Source organism: Hemitrygon akajei, chromosome 2 (assembly GCF_048418815.1).
Source record: "Hemitrygon akajei chromosome 2, sHemAka1.3, whole genome shotgun sequence".
Lineage (NCBI taxonomy): Eukaryota > Metazoa > Chordata > Chondrichthyes > Myliobatiformes > Dasyatidae > Hemitrygon > Hemitrygon akajei.
In genome coordinates this window covers 207,811,492-207,838,567 of record NC_133125.1, presented here as the reverse complement: position 1 = coordinate 207,838,567, position 27,076 = coordinate 207,811,492, and the positions used below count along the sequence as shown (strand labels likewise).

The window sequence follows — 27,076 nt, the reverse complement described above, 5'->3', positions numbered from 1 at the left end:
ATCTGCCCATCACCCACACACTCCTCCCACCCTCTCCATCTGCCCATCACCCACACACTCCTCCTGACCCTCTCCATCTGCCCATCACACACACTCCTCCCCACCCTCTCCATCTGTCCATCACCCACACACTCCTCCTGACCCTCTCCATCTGCCCATCACCCACACACTCCTCCCCACCCTCTCCATCTGCCCATCACCCACACACTCCTCCCCACCCTCTCCATCTGTCCATCACTCACACTCCTCCCCACCCTCTGCATCTGCCCATCACCCACACTCCTCCCCACCCTCTCTATCTGCCCATCCCCCACACACTCCTCCCCATCCTCTCCATCTGCCCATCACCCACACTCCTCCCCACCCTCTCCATCTGCCCATCACCCACACACTCCTCCCCACCCTGTCCATCTGCCCATCACCCACACACTCCTCCCCACCCTCTCCATCTGCCCATCACCCACACACTCCTCCCCACCCTCTCTATCTGCCCATCCCCCACACACTCCTCCCCATCCTCTCCATCTGCCCATCACCCACACTCCTCCCCACCCTCTCCATCTGCCCATCACCCACACACTCCTCCCCACCCTCTCCATCTGCCCATCACCCACACACTCCTCCCCACCCTCTCCATCTGCCCATCACCCACACACTCCTCCCCACCCTCTCCTTCTTCCCATCACCTACACACTCCTCCCCACACTCTCCATCTGCCCATCACCCACACACTCCTCCCCACCCTCTCCATCTGCCCATCACCCACACACTCCTCCCCACCCTCTCCATCTGCCCATCACCCACACACTCCTCCCCACCCTCTCCTTCTTCCCATCACCTACACACTCCTCCCCACCTCCCTCTCCATCTGCCCATCACCCACACACTCCTCCCCACCCTCTCCATCTGCCCATCACCCACACACTCCTCCCCACCCTCTCCATCTGCCCATCACCCACACTCCTCCCCACCCTCCCATTCTGCCCATCACCCACAAACTCCTCCCCACTGTCTCCATCTGCCCAACACCCACACACTCCTCCCCACCCTCTCCATCTGCCCATCACCCACACACTCCTCCCCACCCTCTCCATCTGCCCATCACCCACACTCCTCCCCACCCTCCCATTCTGCCCATCACCCACAAACTCCTCCCCACCCTCTCCATCTGCCCATCACCCACACACTCCTCCCCACCCTCCCCATCAGCCCATCACCTACACACTCCTCCCCACCTTCTCCATCTGCCCATCACCTACACACTCCTCCCCACCTTCTCCATCTGCCCATCACCTACACACTCCTCCCCACCCTCACCATCAGCCCATCACCTACACACTCCTCCCCAACCCTCTCCAACTGCCCATCACCCACACACTCCACCCCACCCTCTCCATCTGCCCATCACCCACACACTCCTCCCCCACCCTCTCCATCTGCCCATCACTCACACACTCCTCCCACTCTTTCCATCTGCCCATCACCCACACACCCCTCCCCACCGTCTCCATCTGCCCATCACCCACACACTCCTCCCCACCCTCTCCATCTGCCCGTCACCCTCACACTCCTCCCCCACCCTCTCCATCTGCCCACCACCCACACACTCCTCCCCGACCCTCTCCATCTGCCCACCACCCACACACTCCTCCCCCACCCTCTCCATCTGCCCATCACCCACACTACTCCACACCCTCTCCATCTGCCCACCACCCACACACTCCTCCCCACCCACTCCATCTGCCCGTCACCCACACACTCCTCCCCACCCTCTCCATCTGCCCATCACCCACACACTCCTCCCCATCCTCTCCATCTGCCCATCACCCACACTCCTCCCCACCCTCTCCATCTGCCCATCACCCACACTCCTCCCCACCCTCTCCATCTGCCCATCACCCACACACTCCTCCCCACCCTCTCCATCTGCCCATCACCCACACACTCCTCCCCATCCTCTCCATCTGCCCATCACTCACACACTCCTCCCCACACTCTCCATCTGCCCATCACCCACACACTCCTCCCCATCCTCTCCATCTGCCCATCACCCACACTCCTCCCCACCCTCTCCATCTGCCCACCACCCACACACTCCTCCACACCCTCTCCATCTGCCCATCACCCACACACTCCTCCCCACCCCCTCCATCTGCCCATCACCCACACTCCTCACCACCCTCTCCATCTGCCCATCACCCACACTCCTCCACACCCTCTCCATCTGCCCATCACCCACACACTCCTCCCCACCCCCTCCATCTGCCCATCACCCACACTCCTCACCACCCTCTCCATCTGCCCATCACCCACACACTCCACCCCACCCCCTCCATCTGCCCATCACCCACACTCCTCACCACCCTCTCCATCTGCCCATCACCCACACACTCCTCCCCACCCCCTCCATCTGCCCATCACCCACACTCCTCCACACCCTCTCCATCTGCCCATCACCCACACACTCCTCCCCACCCCCTCCATCTGCCCATCACCCACACTCCTCACCACCCTCTCCATCTGCCCATCACCCACACACTCCTCCCCACCCCCTCCATCTGCCCATCACCCACACTCCTCACCACCCTCTCCATCTGCCCATCACCCACACTACGCCACACCCTCTCCATCTGCCCATCACCGACACACTCCTCCCCACCCTCTCCATCTGCCCATCACCCACACACTCCTCCCCACCCTCTCCTTCTTCCCATCACCTACACACTCCTCCCCACACTCTCTATCTGCCCATCACCCACACACTCCTCCCCACCCTCTCCATCTGCCCATCACCCACACTCCTCCCCACCCTCTCCATCTGCCCATCACCCACACACTCCTCCCCACCCTCTCCATCTGCCCATCACCCACACTCCTCCCCACCCTCTCCATCTGCCCATCACCCACACACTCCTCCCCACCCTCTCCTTCTTCCCATCACCTACACACTCCTCCCCACACTCTCCATCTGCCCATCACCCACACACTCCTCCCCACCCTCTCCATCTGCCCATCACCGACACACTCCTCCCCACCCTCTCCATCTGCCCATCACCCACACACTCCTCCCCACCCTCACCTTCTTCCCATCACCTACACACTCCTCCCCACCTCTCCATCTGTCCATCACCCACACACTCCTTCCCCACCCTCTCCATCTGCCCATCACCCACACACTCCTTCCCCACCCTCTCCATCTGCCCATCACCCACACTCCTCCCCACCCTCTCCATCTGCCCATCACCCACACACTCCTCCCCACCCTCACCTTCTTCCCATCACCTACACACTCCTCCCCACACTCTCCATCTGTCCATCACCCACACTCCTCCCCACCCTCTCCATCTGCCCATCACCCACACACTCCTCCCCACCCTCACCTTCTTCCCATCACCCACACACTCCTCCCCACCCTCACCTTCTTCCCATCACCCACACACTCCTCCCCACCTCTCCATCTGTCCATCACCCACACACTCCTTCCCCACCCTCTCCATCTGCCCATCACCCACACACTCCTCCCCACCCTCTCCATCTGTCCATCACCCACGCACTCCTCCCCACTTCCATCCCTTTACTCCGGGGTCCACTTTCCCCTCCTGTCAGATTCCAAAATCTTCAGCCCTTTGTCCCTGACACCTCTCACCTCCCAGTTTCTGACAGATTTCCACACTCCACCCCTCCCTTATCTATCAACCCTCCCTCAGCTATTACCCCTCACCTGGATCCACCCCTCACCTGCCCATTTCCCTCCACAGATGTTTCCCGACACGTTGGGAGACCCAGACGCTTTGTGTGTTACCACCACTACATGTCCCGTGTTACCAAGATTCACCCTGATCTCCCTCTCCCAGTCAGCACCACCACCACTTGTCCCAGTTACCCTGTCAGTCATGGTGGACTTTAGCACCCGGGGGAGCCGGGGAGCTCAGGACCCGCCGCCCGCGGCTGCTGCTGAATCCGCAGTGTTTCCGTTCCATTGACGGATGCAGTGAACGTGTTAAAATTAATGGACTGATAATTCTCACATCGTGTTTATTTCACTCTCCGCACATTTATATTTCAACAGACTTACTCCTGATGCCGGTCCTGGACCCGACCCGTTTACAGACCCGGAGCGGAACCGGAGCAGATTCTCAGCCACTGGTTTTTATCCCAAGGCCCGAAGGAAGGATAAAGTTTCTCCGTGAATTTATTCCCAGTGAAGGTGAGGAGATGGGACTTGGTCTCTGCGTTGTAAAATGAAACTGACCCGGACTCGTAACTGAGATAAACTCCCACCCTCCTGGGGATGGGACCGGCAGGGAGTCGGGATTCAGGGGAGGTGAGAACCCACATCTCGTCATCAAGCCGCCCGATGGTCCAGAATCCGGTCTCCGGACTCACTGTGACCCCTCCCTTCCTCTCCACAGACCCTGCGGCGACTCCCAGACCCCAGCGCCGATTCCCCGTCACCTCCACCTCCCAGTAATGTCTCCCCGATGTGAATCCCTTCGATCCCAGCACACAAAGCCAGTCTGTGAACCTCTTCCTGGTGTCAGGGAGATTCCTCCGGGTCTCGGTCCGTCTCACACTCTTCCGATCCTCAGACACCTCGAGCAGCGAATTTGCCGTTTCCACATCCAAGGTGACAGAGACTGGGGGGAGAAGCAGAGAATTAGAGAGTCCCCAGGACCGGGGGAGACAATGACCCCCACCACCCAGCAACTCCTGATTTAATCCGAGCCTGACCATGGGACAAGTTACAATGACCCCCACCGCCCAGCAACCCCTGATTTAATCCAAGCCTGACCATGGGACAAGTTACAATGACCCCCACCACCCAGCAACCCCTGATTTAATCCGAGCCTAACCATGGGACAAGTTACAATGACCCCCACCACCCAGCAACCCCTGATTTAATCCGAGCCTAACCATGGGACAAGTTACAATGACCCCCACCACCCAGCAACCCCTGATTTAATCCGAGCCTAACCATGGGACAAGTTACAATGACCCCCACCACCCAGCAATCCCTGATTTAATCCGAGCCCGACCATGGGACAAGTTACAATGACCCCCACCACCCAGCAATCCCTGATTTAATCAGAGCCCGACCATGGGACAAGTTACAATGACCCCCACCACCCAGCAATCCCTGATTTAATCAGAGCCCGACCATGGGACAAGTTACAATGACCCCCACCACCCAGCAACCCCTGATTTAATCCGAGCCCGACCATGGAACAAGTTACAATGACCCCCACCACCCAACAACCCCTGATTTAATCCGAGCCCGACCATGGGACAAGTTACAATGACCCCCACCACCCAGCAACCCCTGATTTAATCCGAGCCCGACCATGGGACAAGTTACAATGACCCCCACCACCCAGCAATCCCTGATTTAATCAGAGCCTGACCATGGGACAAGTTACAATGACCCCCACCACCCAGCAATCCCTGATTTAATCAGAGCCTGACCATGGGACAAGTTACAATGACCCCCACCACCCAGTAACCCCTGATTTAATCCGAGCCTGACCATGGGACAAGTTACAATGACCCCCACCACCCAGCAACCCCGATTTAATCCAAGCCGGACAATGGGACAAGTTACAATGACACACACCACCCGGCAACCCCTGATTTAACCGAGCCTGACCATGGGACAAGTTACAATGACCCCCACCACCCAGCAACCCCTGATTTAATCCGAGCCTGACCATGGGACAAGTTACAATGACCCCCACCACCCAGCAATCCCTGATTTAATCCGAGCCTGACCATGGGACAAGTTACAATGACCCCCACCACCCAGCAACCCCTGATTTAATCCGAGCCTGACCATGGGACAAGTTACAATGACCCCCACCACCCAGCAACCCCTGATTTAATCCGAGCCTAACCATGGGACAAGTTACAATGACCCCCACCACCCAGCAACCCCTGATTTAATCCGAGCCTAACCATGGGACAAGTTACAATGACCCCCACCACCCAGCAACCCCTGATTTATTCCGAGCCCGACCATGGGACAAGTTACAATGACCCCCACCACCCAGCAATCCCTGATTTAATCAGAGCCTGACCATGGGACGTTACAATGACCCCCACCACCCAGCAATCCCTGATTTAATCAGAGCCTGACCATGGGACAAGTTACAATGACCCCCACCACCCAGCAACCCCTGATTTAATCCGAGCCTGACCATGGAACAAGTTACAATGACCCCCACCACCCAACAACCCCTGATTTAATCCGAGCCCGACCATGGGACAAGTTACAATGACCCCCACCACCCAGCAATCCCTGATTTAATCAGAGCCCGACCATTGAACAAGTTACAATGACCCCCACCACCCAGCAACCCCTGATTTAATCCGAGCCTGACCATGGGACAAGTTACAATGACCCCCACTACCGAGCAACCCCTGATTTAATCCGAGCCTGACCATGGGACAAGTTACAATGACTCCCACCACCCAGCAATCTCTGATTTAATCCCAGCCTGACCATGGGACAAGTTACAAGGACCCCCACCACCCAGTAACCCCTGATTTAATCCGAGCCTGACCATGGGACAAGTTACAATGACCCCCACCACCCAGCAACCCCGATTTAATCCAAGCCGGACCATGGGACAAGTTACAATGACACACACCACCCGGCAACCCCTGATTTAACCGAGCCTGACCATGGGACAAGTTACAATGACCCCCACCACCCAGAAACCCCTGATTTAATCCGAGCCTGACCATGGGACAAGTTACAATGACCCCCACCACCCAGCAATCCCTGATTTAATCCGAGCCTGACCATGGGACAAGTTACAATGACCCCCACCACCCAGCAACCCCTGATTTAATCCGAGCCTGACCATGGGACAAGTTACAATGACCCCCACCACCCAGCAACCCCTGATTTAATCCGAGCCTGACCATGGGACAAGTTACAATGACCCCCACCACCCAGCAATCCCTGATTTAATCCGAGCCTGACCATGGGACAAGTTACAATGACCCCCACCACCCAGCAACCCCTGATTTAATCCGAGCCTGACCATGGGACAAGTTACAATGACCCCCACCACCCAGCACCCCCGATTTAATCCGAGCCTGACCATGGGACAAGTTACAATGACCCCCACCACCCAGCAACCCCTGATTCAATCCGAGCCTGACCATGGGACCAGTTACAATGACCCCCACCACCCAGCAACCCGATTTAATCCGAGCCTGACCATGGGACAAGTTACAATGACCCCCACCACTCAGCAACCCCTGATTTAATCCGAGCCTGACCATGGGACAAGTTACAATGACCCCCACCACCCAGCAACCCCTGATTTAATCCGAGCCTGACCATGGGACAAGTTACAATGACCCCTACCACCCAGCAACCCCTGATTTAATCCGAGCCTGACCATGGGACAAGTTACAATGACCAATTAACCTGCCAACCAGTACAGGTTTGGACTGTGCAACTAGAACACCTGGAAGAAACCCACGTGGTCATGGGAGAACGTACAAACTCCTGACAGGCAGTAACGGGACATGAACCCGGGTCGCTGACAACATAATGACGTACCTGAATGAGAGAGAGGCTGAGATTCTGTCAGAGTCTGCTAAGTTAGCAGACGAGTATGCTTTAACCCACAAGGTAAAGTTTTTCCCGAGCAAGAGCTACCAAAGGAGTAGCAGGGATAACAAAGATAACCCACCGGCTAAACCAGAGAGTAAACCGGGGACTAGTGATAAAAGTCAGGAGGAAGGGAAGCAGTCAAAAGAAAAATTTCCCAGTTTCAAGTGTTACTTTTGTGGGAAGCCTGGTCATGCGGCATCCAATTGTTTTGCTATGAAAAGGGAAAAAGGGACAGAGAGAGAGAAAACCCCAAATGCCTGCGTTCAGACGGTTAAAACACCGCTGAAGAAGGAGGGGTCTGACCGAGTTCAAGAGGGATTTGAGAGATTTATTTCAAATGGGTTTGTGTCTGTGAAGGAGGGATCAACTCCGGTTCCAGTGAGAATCTGGAGCGATACTGGAGCTTTTCAGTCACTGATATTAAAGAGTGTTTTGGAGTTCGGTGCTGAGATCGAGATTTGAGAGTTAGGGGGCAAAAGTTTAAGGGTAACACAATGGGGAATTTCTTTACTCAGAGAGTGGTAGCTGTGTGGAATGAGCTTCCAGTAGAAGTGGTAAAGGCAGGTTCGGTATTGTCATTTAAAGTAAAATTGGATAGGTATATGGACAGGAAAGGAACGGAGGGTTATTGGCTGAGTGCGGGTCAGTGGGACTAGGTGAGAGTAAGTGTTCAGCACGGACTAGAAGGGCCGAGATGGCCTGTTTCCATGCTGTAATTGTTATATGGTTATATGGTGGTGAATATTATCAAAGGTATTGGAAAGGGGACTGAAACCGTGCCTTTGCATAAGATAATTCTGAAATGCGACTTGGTATCTGGACCAGTCACAATAGGGGTGCGGTCTGAACTACTGATAGACAATGTTGATCTCTTACTCGGAAATGACCTTGCAGGTGGGCATGTTTACCCAGCAGTTCAGCTAGCCAGTGAGCCTGCTGCTGCTGAGGGCCCGCCCATAGATGCTGATGTGTATCCCCCCTGCGTAGTAACTAGAAGCATGTCGGAAAAGGCTGCTGATGCGAATATTGATTTATCTAGACTTTCCTACTGTCCCTAAACCAACAGGACTTAGAGGGTAGTAAGGCTGAGGAGAGTAAGTAGGATGAGAAAGACGTCTTTATTGAGGAGGGAATTTATAGAAGAACTAAATAAAGATCCTGAAATTATGGCTTTAAAAGAGAGAGCTCTCTCTGAGGATGAAATTCAGAAAGTCAGTGGGATATTACCTTAAAGATGGGGTGTTGATGAGGAAGTGGAGATCAGCCACTGTGCCTGCAAGTGAGGATTGGGCTATTGTGCATCAGGTAGTGGTTCCAAAAGTTTACAGGGCTTAAGTTTTAAACCCGGCCCATAAGATGCCTTTAGGTGGACATTTCGGAGTAAAGAAAACAGTGCACAGGATGATGAGGGGATTTTATTGGCCTAACGTGAGGAAAGATATTGTAAATTACTGTAGAAGGTGTCATACGTGCCAGGTGGTGGGAAAACCTAATCAGGCCATCCCTAAGGCACCACTTCGGCCGATACCTGCGTTTGGTGAACCATTTTCCAGGGTCGTAGTGGATTGTGTAGGTCCATTGCCAAAAACTGCCGCTGGTCATCAGTACTTGTGAACAATTACGTGTGCTGCTTCTAGGCTCCCTGAAGCCCTGCCTCCCAATGTCTAACCATGTCAGCAACTTCCCTATAATACCACGGGCTCTTAACTTGGGAAGCAGCCTCATGTGTGGCACCTTATCAAAGGCCTTCTGAATGTCCAAATATACAACATCCACTACATCCCCTTTATCCATCCTACTTGTAATCTGCTCAAAGAATTCCAACAGGTTTGTCAGGCAGGATTTTCCCTGAAGGAAACCATGCTGATTTTATACCATCTTGTCCTGTATCACGACGTCCTGTGTCACCATGTGCTCCATCACCTCATCCTTAACAATTGACTCAAACTTCTTCTCAACCACTGAGGTCAGGCTAACTGGTCTATAATTTCCTTTCTGCTGCCTTCCTCCTTTCTTAAAGAATTTTCCACTCCCCTGACACCATGCCAGACTCCAATCATTTTTGAAAGGTCATTTCTAATGCCACCATAATCTCTAATACTACATCTTTCAGAACCCTCGGGTGCAGTTCCTGTGGTCCAGGTGACTTATGTACCTTTAGGTCTTTCAGCTTTTTGAGCACCTTCTCTCTTGTAATAGTAACTGCAGCCACTTCTCTTCCTTCACACACTACATCAGGCATACTGTTAGTGTCTTCCACAGTGAAGACTGATGCAAAATAGTCATTTAGTTCATCCGCCATCTCCTTGTCCCCTGTTATTATTTTTCCTGCCTCATTTTCTGGCGGTCCCATATCCACTCTCATTTCTCTTTTATTTTTAACATACGTGAAAAAACTTTTACCATCCACTTTGATATTATTTGCTCGCTTGCTTTCACATTTCATCTTTTCCTTTCTAATGATTGTTTTAGTTGCTCTGTTTAGGTTTTTAAAAACTTCCCAATCCACTATCATCCCACTAATTTTTGCTTTGTTGTATGTCTTTTCTTTTGCTTTTACAATAGTTTTGACATCCCTTGTCAGTCATGGTTATACTATTTTACAATTTGAGTATTTCTTCGTTTTTGGAAGAGATGAAAACATACTCACGTCCTGCAGCTTCCTCATTTCCCCAGAAACACACACCATTGCTGCTCTGCTGACATCCCTGCCAGCAGCTCTTTCCAATCTACTTTGGCCAACTCCTGTCTCATACCACTGTCATTTCCCTTACTCCACTGAAATACTGCTACATCAGCCTTTCCTTTAGTGATCACCAAACTTTTTAAGCCCAAGATCCCCTACCTCGGTCATAGTCAAAGCTGACATCGACCCCCAGATTGATTAGTTACACACATGCGCACTGGGGCAGAAAAGACCGGAAGTAAAACCCCGCAACCTGGAAGTAGAAATATTGTTTAAGCACCAGGGGTACACACCCTTTTTTGCATCGCGGACTGGTTTAATATTGACAATATTCTTGCCGACCGGCCGACGGGGGGGTGGTGGGGTTGGGGATTAAACACGACTGGAATACAGCGATACTCGATACAGGTTCCTTATGTCCAGTCTACTCCACAAATTAGTTTTCGCGGCTCTTGGCACTTAGATTCTGTCCCACTTGCTCACGTTTTCTCCACTCAAAAAACTCAGCGGGTTTGTCTTTAAGTGCAGGGTGCTTGGACTCAAGGTACCGAAGCAGTTTTGAGGATTTCACTGCCTCATTAGACAGCCTCCAGGCCCAAACTGCAGCCTCCGCCCGCCCGCCCTCCGCCAGACACCCTGGCCGGGTGCGGCTGGTCGTGGGTGGGGTGAGAGGACAAGGTCAGGGCCGGAGGTCCCCGTGCCGGTTCCAGTCCGGAGAAAGCGACAGAGCGGGGAGTGTGACAGGGCGCCTGCCCGCCCCCCTTGTAGGATCTATCGGCCGACAAAAGTTTGTTTCAGTAGATCGCAGCGCGGTAGCTGCTCTGCTACTTACGGAACCCTGAGCCCGAATTAGATCGTCTGTGAATATTTTAGCACCGGGTTCCCCACGAGCATTCGGTGTGGTGAACAGGTTTAGAGGCGGCGCCCACCTCTCCGCGCTCCAGGCCAGTACCAACGGCACTTCTCGCCGGCCGCGTGAGGCGAACCAGTGATTCCTGGCACAAGGGTATCACTGCGTTTAGGCGACTGATGACCTCGCGTGGGTTCAAGTTTAACAGTGGGCAAGACAGGGAATGAGGAAAGGTGCAGCTGACTCGTATCGTTTCCTCGCGGCCCGGTGGTTGGGGACCACTGAATTACACTGTGTAAACACAAAGTACACTGCAGATGCTGTGGTCACATCAACACGTACAAACAAGCTGGATGAACTCAGCAATCAGCAGGTTGACTGTTCATTTCAACGGACGCTGCCCGACCTGCTGAGTCCATCCAGTGTGTTTGTACGTGTTGAATTACACTGTGCAATGCGGGGGAGCTACACACACGCGTACTGGGCAGAAAGAACGGAACAAAACCCTGCAACCCGGAATCAATCTTTCAACAGTATGTGTGTATTTATTTTTGAATTTTTTTCGGGATCTACTGGGAAAGTCTCAAAGATCGACCAGTCGATTGTGATTAACGGGTTGGCGACTGCTACTTTACTTTCTCTCTATCAAATTTCAAGTTAAACTCAATCACACTGTGATCACTGGTTCCTCAGGGTTTTTTACCTTCAGCTCCCTAATCGCCTCTGGTTCATTACGTAACAGCCAATCCAGTATAGCTGATCCCCTAGTAGGCTCAATGACAAACTGCTTTAAATGCCATCTCTTAGGGATTCAACAGAATCACTCTTGAGATCCATTATCAACCTGATTTTCCCAATCAACCTGCATGTTAAAATCTCCCATGACTACCAGAACATTGCCCTTTTGACACAGCTTTTCTATTTCCTGTTGTAATCTGTGGTCCACCGCCCAGCTCTGTTGGAGGCCTGTGTATAACTGCCATCAACGTCCTTTTACCCTTGCTGTTTCTGAACTCAACCCACAAGGATTCAATATCTTCCAATCCTATGTCACATCCTTCTACTGATTTGATGCAATCTTTACCAGTAGAGCCACACCACCCCCTCTGCCTACCTTCCTATCACTCCGATAAAATATGTAACCCTGGACATTCAGCTTCCAACTACAACCATCCTTCAGCCACAATTCAGTGACGGCCACAACATCATACCTGGCAATCTGTAATCGTGCAACAAGATCATCCACTTTATTTCTTACACTACGTGCATTTAGATACAACACATTGAGTACCGTATTTGCTGTCCTTTCTGATTCTGCATCCCTAAAGGTTTGATACTCAGCCTGTTGGCTGCAACTGAGTTCCATCACCTGCCTGTCCTTCCTGACAGTCTGACTGCAGGCTATCATTACCATTTTTACCATCCGTCCTATCCTGAGTCCCTTCACTCCAGTTCCCACCCCCCTACAAAATTAGTTTAAACCCTCCCCAATAGCTCCAACAAACCTGCCCGCAAGAATATTGGTCCCCCTTGGGTTCAGGTGCAACCCATCACTTCTGATCAGGTCACACCTCCCCCAGGGGGATCCCAATGATCCAAGAACCTGAAGCCTGCCCCCCCTGCACCAGCTTCTCAGCCACACATTTACCTGCCAGATCATCGTGTTTCTACCCTCACTGGCACGTGGCACAGGCAGCAATCCAGAAATTAGTACCCAGGAGGTCCTAATCTCTGGATTAGAGAGAGGCAAGAGTGGATATCGGACTGCTGGAAAACAATGCTGGAGAGGTAGTAATGGGGGACAACGAAAGGGTGGATGAACTGAAGACGTATTTTGCATCAGTCTTCACTGTGGAAGACACTAGCAGTATGGTGGAAGTTCCAAGTGTCAGGCGACGTGCCAGGCGTGAAGTTAGCATTTGTAACGTTCTCGCTCGGGTGTGAAGTAACGCCGAGGTAAACGTCGAGATAAACCAGAATCAATGCAAACGAGACCGCAGTAAGATTAACCATTTACTGTTCACTCTTCACATTAACGCATGGTGAAAAAGCGTTGCTTTCACTGTGTCTTTGGTGCATAGAGAGACCCTAGTCAGCGTTATGGTGGCACATGTGAGTGACCCCCACCCTTGCGTGAATCTCAAACCGGTAATTCCCCACAAGACGCGGCGAACCCGGATGTGACGTCACCGCAGCCGCGATGTATTACAGACAAATCGATTGATTTAAACAATCCTAACTTTAACTAAAAAAAAAGCTAACAAATTACTACGCAAAAATATTATAAACTAAATAACTGCCATAAAGGCAGCACAGCATTACTAGAGAACAGGTTCTTGGGAAACGGAAAGATCTTTAGGTAGCTGTCACCTGGACGAGACAGTGTACATGCCAGAGTTCAGAAAGAGGTGGCTGAAGAGATCATGGAGGCATTTGTAACGATCCTTCAAGAATCACTGGATTCTTCAATGGTTCTGGAAGACTGGAAATTTGCAAATGTCACTCCACTGTTCAAGAAGAGAGAGACAATAAAGGAAACTCTAGGCCAGTTAGTCTGAAATAACAAGCCAGATAAACAAAGGAGAACCAGTTGATGTCGTGTACTTGGATTTTCAGAAGGTCATTGACAAGCCATATTTGGCATCTAATTATGACTTAGTAGTGTCTCATAAACAAGCACAAATGAATCTTATGTCTTACCGTGTTTAATGCCGCCAATCACTTCTTCCGATGCTATGTCGAGCAAATAGGGGTGATGGAATTTTTCAACCAATAGGGCACCATCTGTCACTGACAATGTGTGGGTATCCACACTAATCCTGTAAATATTATACAGATGGTTATAAACTGAGCATCAGTAATATTTGAACTATTTTACAAATCCATACAGAGTTTCGGTCAAGACCATGTCCTACCTCCTCTTCCGACGAGCTTCCTCCTGAAATAAATCAAACACAGGTCTCAATTGACTGAGACTGACCATCGGCATCCGAACAGCAGGAATCTGAGACAAGTTATTAAAAACTGCTGAAAATTCCCACTGAACTCATTCCCACTAACACGAACAGAGAAAGAGGGACATTGAACCATGGGAGAAAGTACAAGGAATATTTATGAGAATTATACGATAACAGAGAGAAGGAACTTACAGGAGAGACTGGACAGGTTTTAAGATTCTGAATGTATTTGATTGAAAATATTTCTGCTTGTGTGGAGACAATAAGTCAAAGATAAAACATCAGTTGGTCGTTAATAAATCCCACAAGAAATGTAGTGAAGAGAATGTGGAACTCACTGCTACAGGAGTGGCTGAAGTGGAACAGCAGAGATTGAATGTAATGGGGAAGCTGGATAATCACATGAGGGACCATGGAGTTGGGGACACTGTTACTGGGTGTGGTGAGTAGGTGGGAGGAGGCTTGTGCACCAGGGAAACTGATAGGAGAGAATGGACTGAAAGTCCTGTCTCTGATGAAAATGGGATATAATCTGATGAAGAATATTTCTGAAAAACAAAAGACAGTGCAAAATTCTCCAGAACAATGAACCTGATACAAACCAGATATAGATGGTAAATCCGATGTGTAGGTCACATTCTGGAATTCAACCTCAGTTCCCACCGATCAACAGAGAGGGACTCACACCCACTGCACCAGACACACTCACAGTCTGTGACTGTAATGGGATGTTACTCTGAGTCTCAGTGGATATTATACGTGGGAATCACAGAAGTGATCACTGGCTCAGTGCTACGATCAGAGTAAACATTCCCGAGAAGGATGCAGACTGTCCAGCGATGTACAGATGTTGTGAGAGGCCGGTTTGGAGACAACAACCCTGAACAGTCAAAACATCCGTCTGGTTTCAATCAGTTTACAACTCCAGTATCTGTAAATCCCACACTGAGTTAAAATACATCATTTTGTGACTATGTACTTTTACAGAACCAAACTGAAATCTCTCACCATGAGGAATATCACATTGTCTTTCTGATCCATCCGTGTCTGTAACTCAGAGATTTCCTCCTGAATAGAATTTAACTTCTCTTGAATCTCACAAAGATTTTTCTCCATTGGATTTAGAATCCTCTCCTCTTCTTCCCTGAGATCTCGGAGTGCGCGCTGCTCTTTCTTGGTGATAATCCGGCGCAGTTCATCAAACTGGGATGTGATGTGGGACTGAACATTTTGTGACTGTTCCTGTCGAATGAAAGGAGAGGCTGGTTTATTATTTGGCCCTGATGTATTTCCTTATGATATGGAAGGGTCTGTCCAGCCCATTATCATCCAAGAGGACCACAACCTTGCCGTTGGGTTTGGAGGCTTGTGTGCCTCAATGACCCAAAGAACTCTGTTGGCTGGAATGTGGGCTTTATGCTTTGACTCTTGGTGGGGTCACCCATGTCAAACAGGTCAAAGGGTAGAGGCCAGAGTAAGAGTGGTCCACTGGTCCTCCAGGTTCATGGGTTCAGCTCAGGGCTAACAATACTGACTGGTAAAACAAAATTGTTACGGAAACAATGAAGAGTCTTTCTACATCTGAGTGCCATGTTATTCCTGACTCTCCACTCAGGATCTGCATGACTGACAGTAGTGAAAACCGAGAAGCAGCTACTGACATGTTGAATGAAGACATGAACACTGCCGGAGATGGAGGACCTTCATTGCTGTCCCAAACTCCAGTGGCATAACAGGCAGCAAGTGAGTGGTTCCCAGATATTCAATCACATTTCCCTGAAACCCAGTCTTCCTCACTGACCTATTAACTCCCACCTGATTCACATACAATACCCCTTCACGGGGTTAATTACAGTAGCCAATTTACTGAACAATCAAAACATCCGTCTGGTTTAAATCAGTTTACAACTACAGTATCTGTAAATCCCACATTGAGTTGATTGTCGGCTAAAAGAAGGTACTGGTTACAGAGAGAACGTGCAAACTCCACGGAGACAGCACCAGAGGTTAGGATCGAGCCCAGGTTACTGAGCTGCGATACTCTGCTATTCTGCATTAAAGGGAACAAAACTACACAACAAGATTGTAAATTCTGCTCAGAAATGCCTCACCCGAACTCCAGAAATCTTCTCTTTCTGTTGCTGCTCCATTTCCTGAAAGTCTGATTTCTTTTTTGCGAGAGAGTCCAAGGAAGATTTAACCCGATCCTGGGAATTAAAGAGTTAATGGATTAGTCAAAACAAAAAGACAACATAAACAGACAATCGAAAGCGAGTTATTTTTACCTTGTAAATTTTAACGGCTTCGTTAACCGGCATGAAGTTGTGAGGCTTGTGTTCCCGCGCAGTCGCACAGATCAGGCAGATCAGTGTCTTGTCCGTCTCACAAAACGGCTTCAGTTCTTCCCCATGTTCCTCGCAGTAACGTTTACTTTCCTTCCCTTTCGGATTCAGGTTTAGTTTTCGAGCTTTCTCAGACAGATTTGCTAAAACCCGATTGACCTTGAGGCTGCGGTCTGCAAACTCCTCTCTACATTCCGGGCAGGAGTTTCTCTTCTCCCTTTCCCAACACCGTGTGATACAGGAGCGGCAGAAGTAGTGACCACACTCCAGTGACACCGGATCGGTGAAGAAATCCAGGCAGATGGGACAAATTACCTCCTCGGTCCAACTCTCGACCCGTCCTTTCGAAGCCATGTTAACTCCCGGTACTTCCTGGTTCAGGATCCTTCACTTTCGGGGAGCTGCTGAACCCGGCAGTACCGGGAATGTCCAGTAGGCGCGCTGCAGTCTCGGGAATGAACAACGTTGCTCCAAGTGTTCTCTGGGCAGGAATCGCGGCAATTTCCACGTCAGGGTGGGATCAGAAACACATTAAAGAGGTCTGAATATAAATGAACCCGGAGCGCGGAGCCTGGATCAGTATAAAGTACAAGTGAAAGGGACAATTCCTGAAAAGCGAGACAGACAGTTGGCCTATGTCCCTGCCTGCTCCAGCCCCACTGAACTTGTCCTCATACATTGACTCCATTCTAAACCCTTCAGGTCAATCCCTCCCAACCCACATCCGCGACACTTCTCATGCCCTCAATCTCCTCAGCAATTTTCAATTCCCAGGCACTGACCGCCTCATCTTCACCATGGATGTCCAGTTATAACTTCTATCCCCCATCAAGAAGGCCTTACAGCTCTCTGTTTCTTTCTCAATAAAAGAACAAACCAGTTCCTCTCCATCTGGAAGGACTGGTGCTCACCCTCACCAATTTTCCTTCAGCTCCTCCCACCTTCTCCAGACTCGAGGGCTATCCACGGTTATCCGCATGAGCCCCAGTAATGCCTGTCGAAGAACAGCCTATGTTCCAGTCCTTCCCCAGTAACGCTCCCCAAATCTTCCTCAGAAACATTAATGACTGCATTGGTGCTGCTTCATGCACCCATGCTGAGTTTATCAATTTCATCAACTTTGCCACTAACTTCCACCCTGCACTTGAACTCACTTGGTCCATTTCAAACACCTCCCTCCCCTTTGCCCTTCTCTCTGCCTCCATCTCTGGAAACAAACTGTCAACTGACATATTTTATAAAGCTACTGATTCCCACAGGTAGCTTGACTATACCTCTTCCCACCCAGTCTCCTGTAACTTTTCTAAATTCCTTCATTTCCACTGTATCTGTTCCCAGAATGCAGTTTCCCCTTCCAGAACATCAGGTATGTCCTCCTCTGTAAAGAACAGGGTTTCCTTTCCTCCGCTACTGATGTTGCCCTTACCTGCATCTCCTTCATTTCCCGAACATCTGTGCTCACCTCATCTTCCCTCTGCCTCAACAGTGATAGAGTTCCTCTTGTCCTAACCTACCAGCACGTAAGTGTCTGCATCCATCACCTCATCCTCCATAAACCTCCACCATCTCAGAATCAGAATCAGGTTTATTCTCACCGGCATGTGTCATGTGTCATGTACTGTATTTTGTTAACTTAGCAGCAACAGTTCAATGCAATACATAATATAGAAGTACAATATCTATCTATATATATATGTAAATCAATTACAGTATATGTATGTTGAATAGATTAAAAACTGTGCAAAAACAGAAATATATATTAACAACGTGTGGTAGTGTTAATGGGTTCAATATGTGCATTTAGGAATCGGATGCAGAGGGGAAGAAGCTGTTCCTGAATTCCAGAGTGTGTGCCTTCAGGCTTCTGTACCTCCTCCCTGATGGTAACAGTGAGAAAAGGGCATGTCCTAGGTGCTGGGGGTCCTCAATAAAGGACGCTGACTCAGAGACACCGCTCCTTGAAGACGTCTTGGATACTTTGAAGGCTGGTACGCAAGATGGAGCCGACTAAATTTATGACCCTCTGCAGCTTTTTTCGGTCCTGTGCAGTAGCACCCTCCCCCCCCCCACCCCCACCCCCCCCCCCCATACCAGACAGTGATGCAGCCTGTCAGAATGCTCTCCACGGTACATCTATAGATGTTTCTGAGTGTTAGGTCCTCAGAGATCTTCACACTCAGGAACTTCAAACTGCTCACTCTACGTGTTCCTTCATCTTACCCTTCCTGAAGTCCACAATCAGCTCTTTCGTCTTACTGACGTTGAGTGCCAGGTTGTTGCTGCGACACCACTCCACTAGTTGGTATATCTCACTCCTGTACGCCCTCTCGTCACCACCTGAGATTCTGCCAACAATAGTTGTATCATCAGCAGGTATATGGATGGTATTTGAGCTGTGCCTAGCCACATAGTCATGGTATCCGATCACCAAATTCATCTTTACCTCCTCCCTTCTCTACTTTCCGCAAGGATCACTCCCTCCATGACTCCCTTGTCCATTCACTCTCCCCACTAGTCTCACTCCTGATACTTAACCCTGCAAGTGGCCAAAGTACCTATTCACCTCCTCCCTCACCTCCATTCGAGGACCCAAAATGTCCTTCCAGGTGAGGCAACACGTCATCTGCTGGGTCATTTATTTGGTCTGCCGCTCCCAATGCAGCCTCCTCTACACTGGTGAGACCTGTTGTAAACTGGGGTTCTGCTTCATCAAACTCCTCTGCTCCATCTGCCAAAGATGGAACATTTTACTTCCAATTCTCATTCCCATTCCGACCTGACAGTCCACGGCCTTCTCTTGTGCCACGACGGAGCTACCCTCAGGCCGAAGGGAAAACACCGTGTAGTATGTTTGGGTCGCCTCCAAACAGATGGCATGAATATTGATTTCTCCTTCCCAAAAAAAAATTCCCTCCCTCTCCCTTCTCCTTCTATCCCCCACTCTGGCCCCTTACCTTCACCTTCCTGACTATCATCTCCCCGTGCGTCCCCTCCTCCTTCCATTTCCCCTATGGGCCATTCTGCTCTCGTATCAGATTCCTTCTTCTCCAACCCTTTACCTTTCCAACCTACCTGGCTTCACCTATCCCTTTCCAGCTATCCTCCCTCCCGTCCCCCACCTTTCTATTCTGGGGACTTCCCACTTCCTTTCCAGTTGTGAAGAAGGATCTCGGCCCGAAATCCCATTTCCATAGATGCTGTCTGACCGGTTCCTCCAGCATAGAACATAGAAAATCCACAGCACATTATAGGCCCTTCCGCCCACAGTGATGAGCCAGCCATGAATCCTGCTCCAGAAGCTGCCGAGAATTTCCCAACCACACAGCCCTCTATTTCCCTAAGCTCCATGTACATATCCAAGAGTCTCTAAAAAGCTTTTATTGTATCCGGCTCTACCACCTTCACTTCACATTCAATGCACCCACCACTCTTTGTGTGAAAAATTCACCTCTGACATCCCCTTGTACCTCCTTCCAAGCACCTTAAAACTATGCCCCCTCATGTTAGCCATTTCAGCCCTGGGAAAAAGCCTCTGGCCATCCACACGATCAATGCCTCACATCATCTTATACATCTCTATCACGTCTCCTCTCATCCTCCGTCACTTCAAGGCCAAGTTTATTCAACTTGTCTCATAAGGTACGCCCTCCAATCCAGGCAACATCTTTGTAAATCTCCTCTGCACTCTCTCTATAGTATCCACAATCTTCCTGTAGTGAGGTGACCAGAACTGAACACAGTACTCCAAGTGGGGTCTGACCAAGGTCTTATATACCTGTAACATTACCTCACGGCTCTTGAACTCAATCCCACAGTTGATGAAGGCCAACACAACATACGCCTTCTTAACCATACTGTCAACCTGCGCAGCAGATATGAGTGTCCCCTGGACAAGGTCTCGCTGATCCTCCACATTGCCAATATTCTTACCATTAATATTACATTCTGTCTTCAAATTTGACCCACAAAAATGAACCACCTCACACTTACCTCAGTTGAAGTCCATCTGCCACTTCTCAGCCCAGTTCTGCATCCTATCGATGTCTGCTGTAACCTCTGACAGCCCTTCAGACTATCCCCAACACCCCAACCTTTGTGTCCTCAGCTAATTTACCAACTCATCCTTCTGCTTCCTCATCCAGGTCAATAATTAAAACCACAAAGAGGAGGGATCCCAGAACAGATCCCTGCGGAAAGCCACTGGTCACCATCTTCCATACAGATAGGAACCATCTACAACCACTCTTTGCCCTCTGTGGTCAAGCCAAAAAGCAAGGTCTCCTTGGATCCCTCGAACTTCTGGTAATGCCCCCAATCCCTCTCCTTCACCATTCCCCATCCCCCTTTTCCCTCTCCCACCTTATCTCCTTGCCGCCCATCGCCTCCCTAAGGTGCTCCTCCCCTCTTTTTTCCTTCCATGGCTTTCTGTCCTCTTCTGTCAGACTCCCCCTTCTCCAGCCTTATACCTCTTTCACCAACTTCCCAGCTCTTTACTTCACCTCTCCCCCTTCAGGTTTCACCTCTCACTGAGTGTTTCTCTCTCCCTCCCCACCTTTTAAATCTCCTCAGCCTTTTTCCCACCAGACCTGCCAAAGCGTTTCGATCCGAAGTGTCAATTGTACTTTTTTCCATAGAGGCTGCCTGGCCCGCTGAGTTCCTCCAGCATTTTGTGTGTGTTCACCGTGTACATCGAGTCCTTCCTGGTGACTTGTGGTCAGTGGTGTTAGTCTGGAGGAATTGTGCCCAAGTTCATTAACGCAAAGTTCACATGCACAGGCGATAAACAAAGTTACTGGCAGGAGCATCCTGTGAATCTGAGAACAAACTCGGCGCTTCCATCAGGCTGAAATCTTCCATGGCTTTCTGTCCTGAGGGTGCCCGGCCTTTCCGCGCCGGGGATCGGGGCCTGTTGTCTGCAGCTGTCTGAGGGTGACCGGCCTTTCCCCGCCGGGGATCGGGGCCTGTTGTCCGCAGCTGTCTGAGGGTGACCGGCCTTTCCCCGCCGGGGATCGGGGCCTGTTGTCCGCAGCTGTCTGAGGGTGACCGGCCTTTCCCCGCCGGCGATCGGGGCCTGTTGTCCGCAGCCGCCTGAGGGTGACCGGCCTTTCCCCGCCGGGGATCGGGGCCTGTTGTCTGCAGCTGCCTGAGGGTGCCCGGCCTTTCCCCGCCGGGGATCGGCGTCTGTTGTCAGCAGCTGCCTGAGGGTGACCGGCCTTTCCCTGCCGGGGATTGGGGCCTGTTGTCCGCAGCCGCCTGAGGGTGACCGGCCTTTCCCCGCCGGGGATCGGGGCCTGTTGTCCGCAGCTGTCTGAGGGTGACCGGCCTTTCCCCGCCGGCGATCGGGGCCTGTTGTCCGCAGCCGCCTGAGGGTGACCGGCCTTTCCCCGCCGGGGATCGGGGCCTGTTGTCCGCAGCCGCCTGAGGGTGACCGGCCTTTCCCCGCCGGGGATCGGGGCCTGTTGTCCGCAGCCGTCTGAGGGTGACCGGCCTTTCCCCGCCGGCGATCGGGGCCTGTTGTCCGCAGCCGCCTGAGGGTGACCGGCCTTTCCCCGCCGGGGATCGGGGCCTGTTGTCCGCAGCCGCCTGAGGGTGACCGGCCTTTCCCCGCCGGGGATCGGGGCCTGTTGTCCGCAGCCGCCTGAGGGTGACCGGCCTTTCCCCGCCGGCGATCGGGGCCTGTTGTCCGCAGCCGCCTGAGGGTGACCGGCCTTTCCCCGCCGGGGATCGGGGCCTGTTGTCCGCAGCCGCCTGAGGGTGACCGGCCTTTCCTCACCCGGGATCGGGGCCTGTTGTCCGCAGCTGCCTGAGGGTGACCGGCCTTTCCTCACCCGGGATCGGGGCCTGTTGTCCGCAGCTGCCTGAGGGTGCCCGGCCTTTCCTCGCCGGGGATCGGGGCCTGTTGTCCGCAGCTGCCTCCGAAACCCGCCTCCTGCTGCTGGGAGACCGGAGCAGCTGATGGATCTCTGGTGCTCTCACCTCTCTCCCGTGCAATCCGACAGACTGAAGGGCGAGGGAGGACAAGGACCGATGACCCTTTCTGCCGTCCTCAACCCTCCTCCACTCCCTGGTCACCCCGCTCTGGATCTTTTCATTGCAAACTGCCAACAAGACATCGACCGTCTCCACTTCCCCACTCCTCCCTCCAATTCCAACCTCACTACTTCCAAACGCCCTGCTCTCCACTCCCTCAGCACTATTCCTCACCTCACCTCAAACCCGCGGATCAGTGGGGTGCTGTAGTAGTCTGGCGTACTGACCTCCACCGCTGAGGCCCAGCGACAATTCTCAGACACCTCCTACTTACTTACCCCTCGAACAGGACCTCACAGAGGAGAACCAGGCCACTGTCTCCCTCACCATCACCGACTTTATAAGCTCTGGGGATCTCCCATCCACTGCCTCCAACCTCATAGTTCCCGTACCTCCCCTTTCTACCCAAGATCCACAAACCTGCCTCTCCAGGCAGACCCATTGTTTCAGCTTGTTCCTGCCCCTGAACTCATATCGACATATCTCGACTCTGTTTTATCCCTCCTGGTCCAGTCCCTTCCTCCCTACAACAGTGGCACTTCACACTCTCTGGATCTTTTCAATGATTTCACGATCCCTGGCCCCGATCATCTGATTTTCACTCTGGATGTCCTGTGCCTATATACCTCCAACCCCAACCAGGAAGGCCTCAAAGCTCTCCATTTCCTACTGAACAGCAGACCCAACCAGTTCCCCTCCACCACCACTCTCCTCTGTCTGGCAGAACTGGTCCTCACTCTCACTCATTTCTCCTTTGGCTCCTCCCACTTCTTTCAAACCAAAGGTGTAGCTATGGGCACTCACAAGGGTCCCAGCTTTGTCACGGGTACCTTTTTGTCAGCTTTGTGAAACAGTTTATGTTACAAGCCAACCCTAGTGTCCGTCCCCCACTTTGCCTAACCTACATCGACGACTGAATTGGTGTTGATTCCTGCACTGATTCTGAGCTCTTCGATTTCATCAACTTTGCCTCCAACATTCACCCCGCCCTCAAATTTACCTGGTCCATTTCCGACACCTCCCTCCCCATTCTCGATCTCACTGTCTCTTTCTCTGGAGACAGCTTATTTACTGATGCCTATTATAAACCCACAGACTCTCACAGCTACCTGGACTATTCCTCTTCCCACCCTGTTACTTGTAAAAACAACATCCCTTTCTCTCAATTCCTCCGTCTCTGCCACATCTACTCTCAGGAAGAGACTTTTCATTCCAGAAAGATGGAGATGTCCTCTTTCTTCAAAGAAAGGAGCTTCCCTCCCTCCACCATCAATGCTACCCTCAACCACATCTCTTCCAGTTCACGATGTCTGCTCGCAGCCCATTCTCCCGCCAGCCCACCAGGGATAGGGTTCCCCTTGTCCTCACCCGCCACCCCACCAGGGATAGGGTTCCCCTTGTCCTCACCTGCCACCCCACCAGGGATAGGATTCCCCTTGTCCTCACCTGCCACCCCACCAGGGATAGGGTTCCCCTTGTCCTCACCTGCCACCCCACCAGGGATAGGGTTCCTCTGGTCCTCACCTGCCACCCCACCAGGGATAGGGTTCCCCTTGTCCTCACCTACCACCCCACCAGGGATAGGGTTCCCCTGGTCCTCACCTGCCACCCCACCAGGGATAGGGTTCCCCTGGTCCTCACCTGCCACCCCACCAGGGATAGGGTTCCTCTTCTCCTCACCTGCCACCCCACCAGGGATAGGGTTCCTCTGGTCCTCACCTGCCACCCCACCAGGGATAGGGTTCCTCTTCTCCTCACCTGCCACCCCACCAGGGATAGGGTTCCTCTTCTCCTCACCTGCCACCCCACCAGGGATAGGGTTCCTCTTGTCCTCACCTGCCACCCCACCAGGGATAGGGTTCCTCTTCTCCTCACCTGCCACCCCACCAGGGATAGGGTTCCTCTTGTCCTCACCTGCCACCCCACCAGGGATAGGGTTCCTCTTCTCCTCACCTGCCACCCCACCAGGGATAGGGTTCCTCTTCTCCTCACCTGCCACCCCACCAGGGATAGGGTTCCTCTTGTCCTCACCTGCCACCCCACCAGGGATAGGGTTCCTCTTCTCCTCACCTGCCACCCCACCAGGGATAGGGTTCCTCTTGTCATCACCTGCCACCCCACCAGGGATAGGGTTCCCCTGGTCCTCACCTGCCACCCCACCAGGGATAGGGTTCCTCTGGTCCTCACCTGCCACCCCACCAGGGATAGGGTTCCCCTTGTCCTCACCTACCACCCCACCAGGGATAGGGTTCCCCTGGTCCTCACCTGCCACCCCACCAGGGATAGGGTTCCCCTGGTCCTCACCTGCCACCCCACCAGGGATAGGGTTCCCCTGGTCCTCACCTGCCACCCCACCAGGGATAGGGTTCCCCTGGTCCTCACCTGCCACCCCACCAGGGATAGGGTTCCTCTGGTCCTCACCTGCCACCCCACCAGGGATAGGGTTCCTCTGGTCCTCACCTGCCACCCCACCAGGGATAGGGTTCCCCTGGTCCTCACCTGCCACCCCACCAGGGATAGGGTTCCTCTTCTCCTCACCTGCCACCCCACCAGGGATAGGGTTCCTCTGGTCCTCACCTGCCACCCCACCAGGGATAGGGTTCCTCTTCTCCTCACCTGCCACCCCACCAGGGATAGGGTTCCTCTTGTCCTCACCTGCCACCCCACCAGGGATAGGGTTCCCCTTGTCCTCACCTGCCACCCCACCAGGGATAGGGTTCCCCTTGTCCTCACCTACCACCCCACCAGGGATATGGTTCCTCTGGTCCTCACCTGCCACCCCACCAGGGATAGGGTTCCCCTTGTCCTCACCTACCACCCCACCAGGGATAGGGTTCCTCTGGTCCTCACCTGCCACCCCACCAGGGATAGGGTTCCTCTTGTCCTCACCTGCCACCCCACCAGGGATAGGGTTCCCCTTGTCCTCACCTGCCACCCCACCAGGGATAGGGTTCCCCTTGTCCTCACCTGCCACCCCACCAGGGATAGGGTTCCCCTTGTCCTCACCTACCACCCCACCAGGGATAGGGTTCCCCTTGTCCTCACCTGCCACCCCACCAGGGATAGGGTTCCTCTGGTCCTCACCTGCCACCCCACCAGGGATAGGGTTCCTCTTCTCCTCACCTGCCACCCCACCAGGGATAGGGTTCCTCTGGTCCTCACCTGCCACCCCACCAGCCTCTGTGTCCAGCATATAATTCTCCGTAACTTCCACTATCTCCAACACAATCCCACCACCAAGCACATCTTTCCCTCCCCCTCACTTTCTGCTCTCTGCAGGTTTCTCCCCCTACACGACTCCCTTGTCTATTCACCCCTCCTCACTGATCACCCTCCTGGCAAACAGAACATCTGGTACACCTCCTCCCTCACTACCACTCAGGACCCCAAACAGGTGAGGCGACACTTGACCTGTGAGTCTGTCGGGGTCGTATACTGTGCCCGGTGCTCCCGGTGTGGCCTCCTGTACATCAGTGAGACCTGACATAGATCGGCAGACTGCTTCGCCAAGCACCTCTGCTCCATTTGCCAGAGAAAGCAGGATCGCCTAGTGGCCACCCATTTTAATTCCACTTCCCATTCCCATTCCGACACGTCAATCCATGGCCTCCTCTACTGTCGCGATGAGGCCACGCTCAGTTTGGAGGAGCAACACCTTATATTCTACTTGGGAATCGTCTGACCTGATGGCATGAACATCAATTTCTCACCCCCTCCTTCACCATTCCCTGTCCCCTTCTCCCTCTCTCAATTTATCTCCTTGCCTGCCCATCGCCTCCCTCTGGTGCTCCTCCCCCTTTCCTTTTTCCCATGGCCCTCTGTCCTCTCCTATTGGATTTCCCCTTCTCCAGCCCTGTACGTCTTTCACTAATCAACTTCCCAGCTCTTCACTTCACCCCTCCCCCTTCCCGATTTGACCTCTCACCCTGTGTTTCTCCCTCCCTCCCCCCACCGTTTAACCTTCCCACCCGGGTGGGTGACACAATCCTTGCTTGGGTGACAAATGATCATGTGAGCGAGGCTGAGTGATGGATGGGCCGAAAGGGGCAATGGAACAGTGAGTGAAGGAGGGGCAGAAAGAAACCCACACTCAGACATCGTGTTAATGCTCTGAACTCAGGATTCCGCCAATCCAGCTGATAAACGTTTGGACGTTCAGTTCATGGCGGTACCGCTTTCAACCAGGAGATGGAGATAGTGAGCTTTCCAAGGATCAGTTTGACGGTGAACATCCCCACCTGCTGCTGGGAACCGGTACTGCAAGGGGTGCCGGGAAAAAGAAAGTCAGATTCTCTTCAGCCCTTCACCTCTTCCCACCCCAGACTCACCTGGTATATCTATCACATGTCATTTGTACTCCTTACCCTCCTCCGCCTTATTCCGACTTTAACCCCCTCATTCCCAGTCCCGATGAAGGGAAACATCGTCTGTTTATTCCTTCCATAAATGCAGCCGTTCCCGCTGAGTTCCTCCAGCATTTTGTGTTGCTCGGGATTTCAAGCGTCTGCAGACTCTCGTCTGTCAGATCCATTTGTTGTTGCTTGCTTGTTTGTTTATTTGAATCAGATGCTCAAATAACTCAAAATA

At 52.3% G+C, this 27,076-nt stretch overlaps 1 protein-coding gene across 1 annotated transcript; it reads right to left on the bottom strand.

The window, feature by feature from the left end:
* Positions 1 to 4,021: 4,021 nt before the first annotated feature.
* Positions 4,022 to 16,849, bottom strand: LOC140720243 (zinc-binding protein A33-like). Its single transcript, XM_073035123.1, has 6 exons — positions 16,403 to 16,849; positions 16,229 to 16,324; positions 15,126 to 15,359; positions 14,076 to 14,098; positions 13,861 to 13,979; positions 4,022 to 4,637 (listed from the first exon to the last, which is right to left on the bottom strand). Exons 1-6 carry the CDS (start codon positions 16,811 to 16,813, stop codon positions 4,105 to 4,107), a joined length of 1,416 nt encoding a protein of 471 aa, XP_072891224.1. The 5' UTR covers positions 16,814 to 16,849; the 3' UTR covers positions 4,022 to 4,104.
* Between the last annotated feature and the right edge of the window lie 10,227 nt (positions 16,850 to 27,076).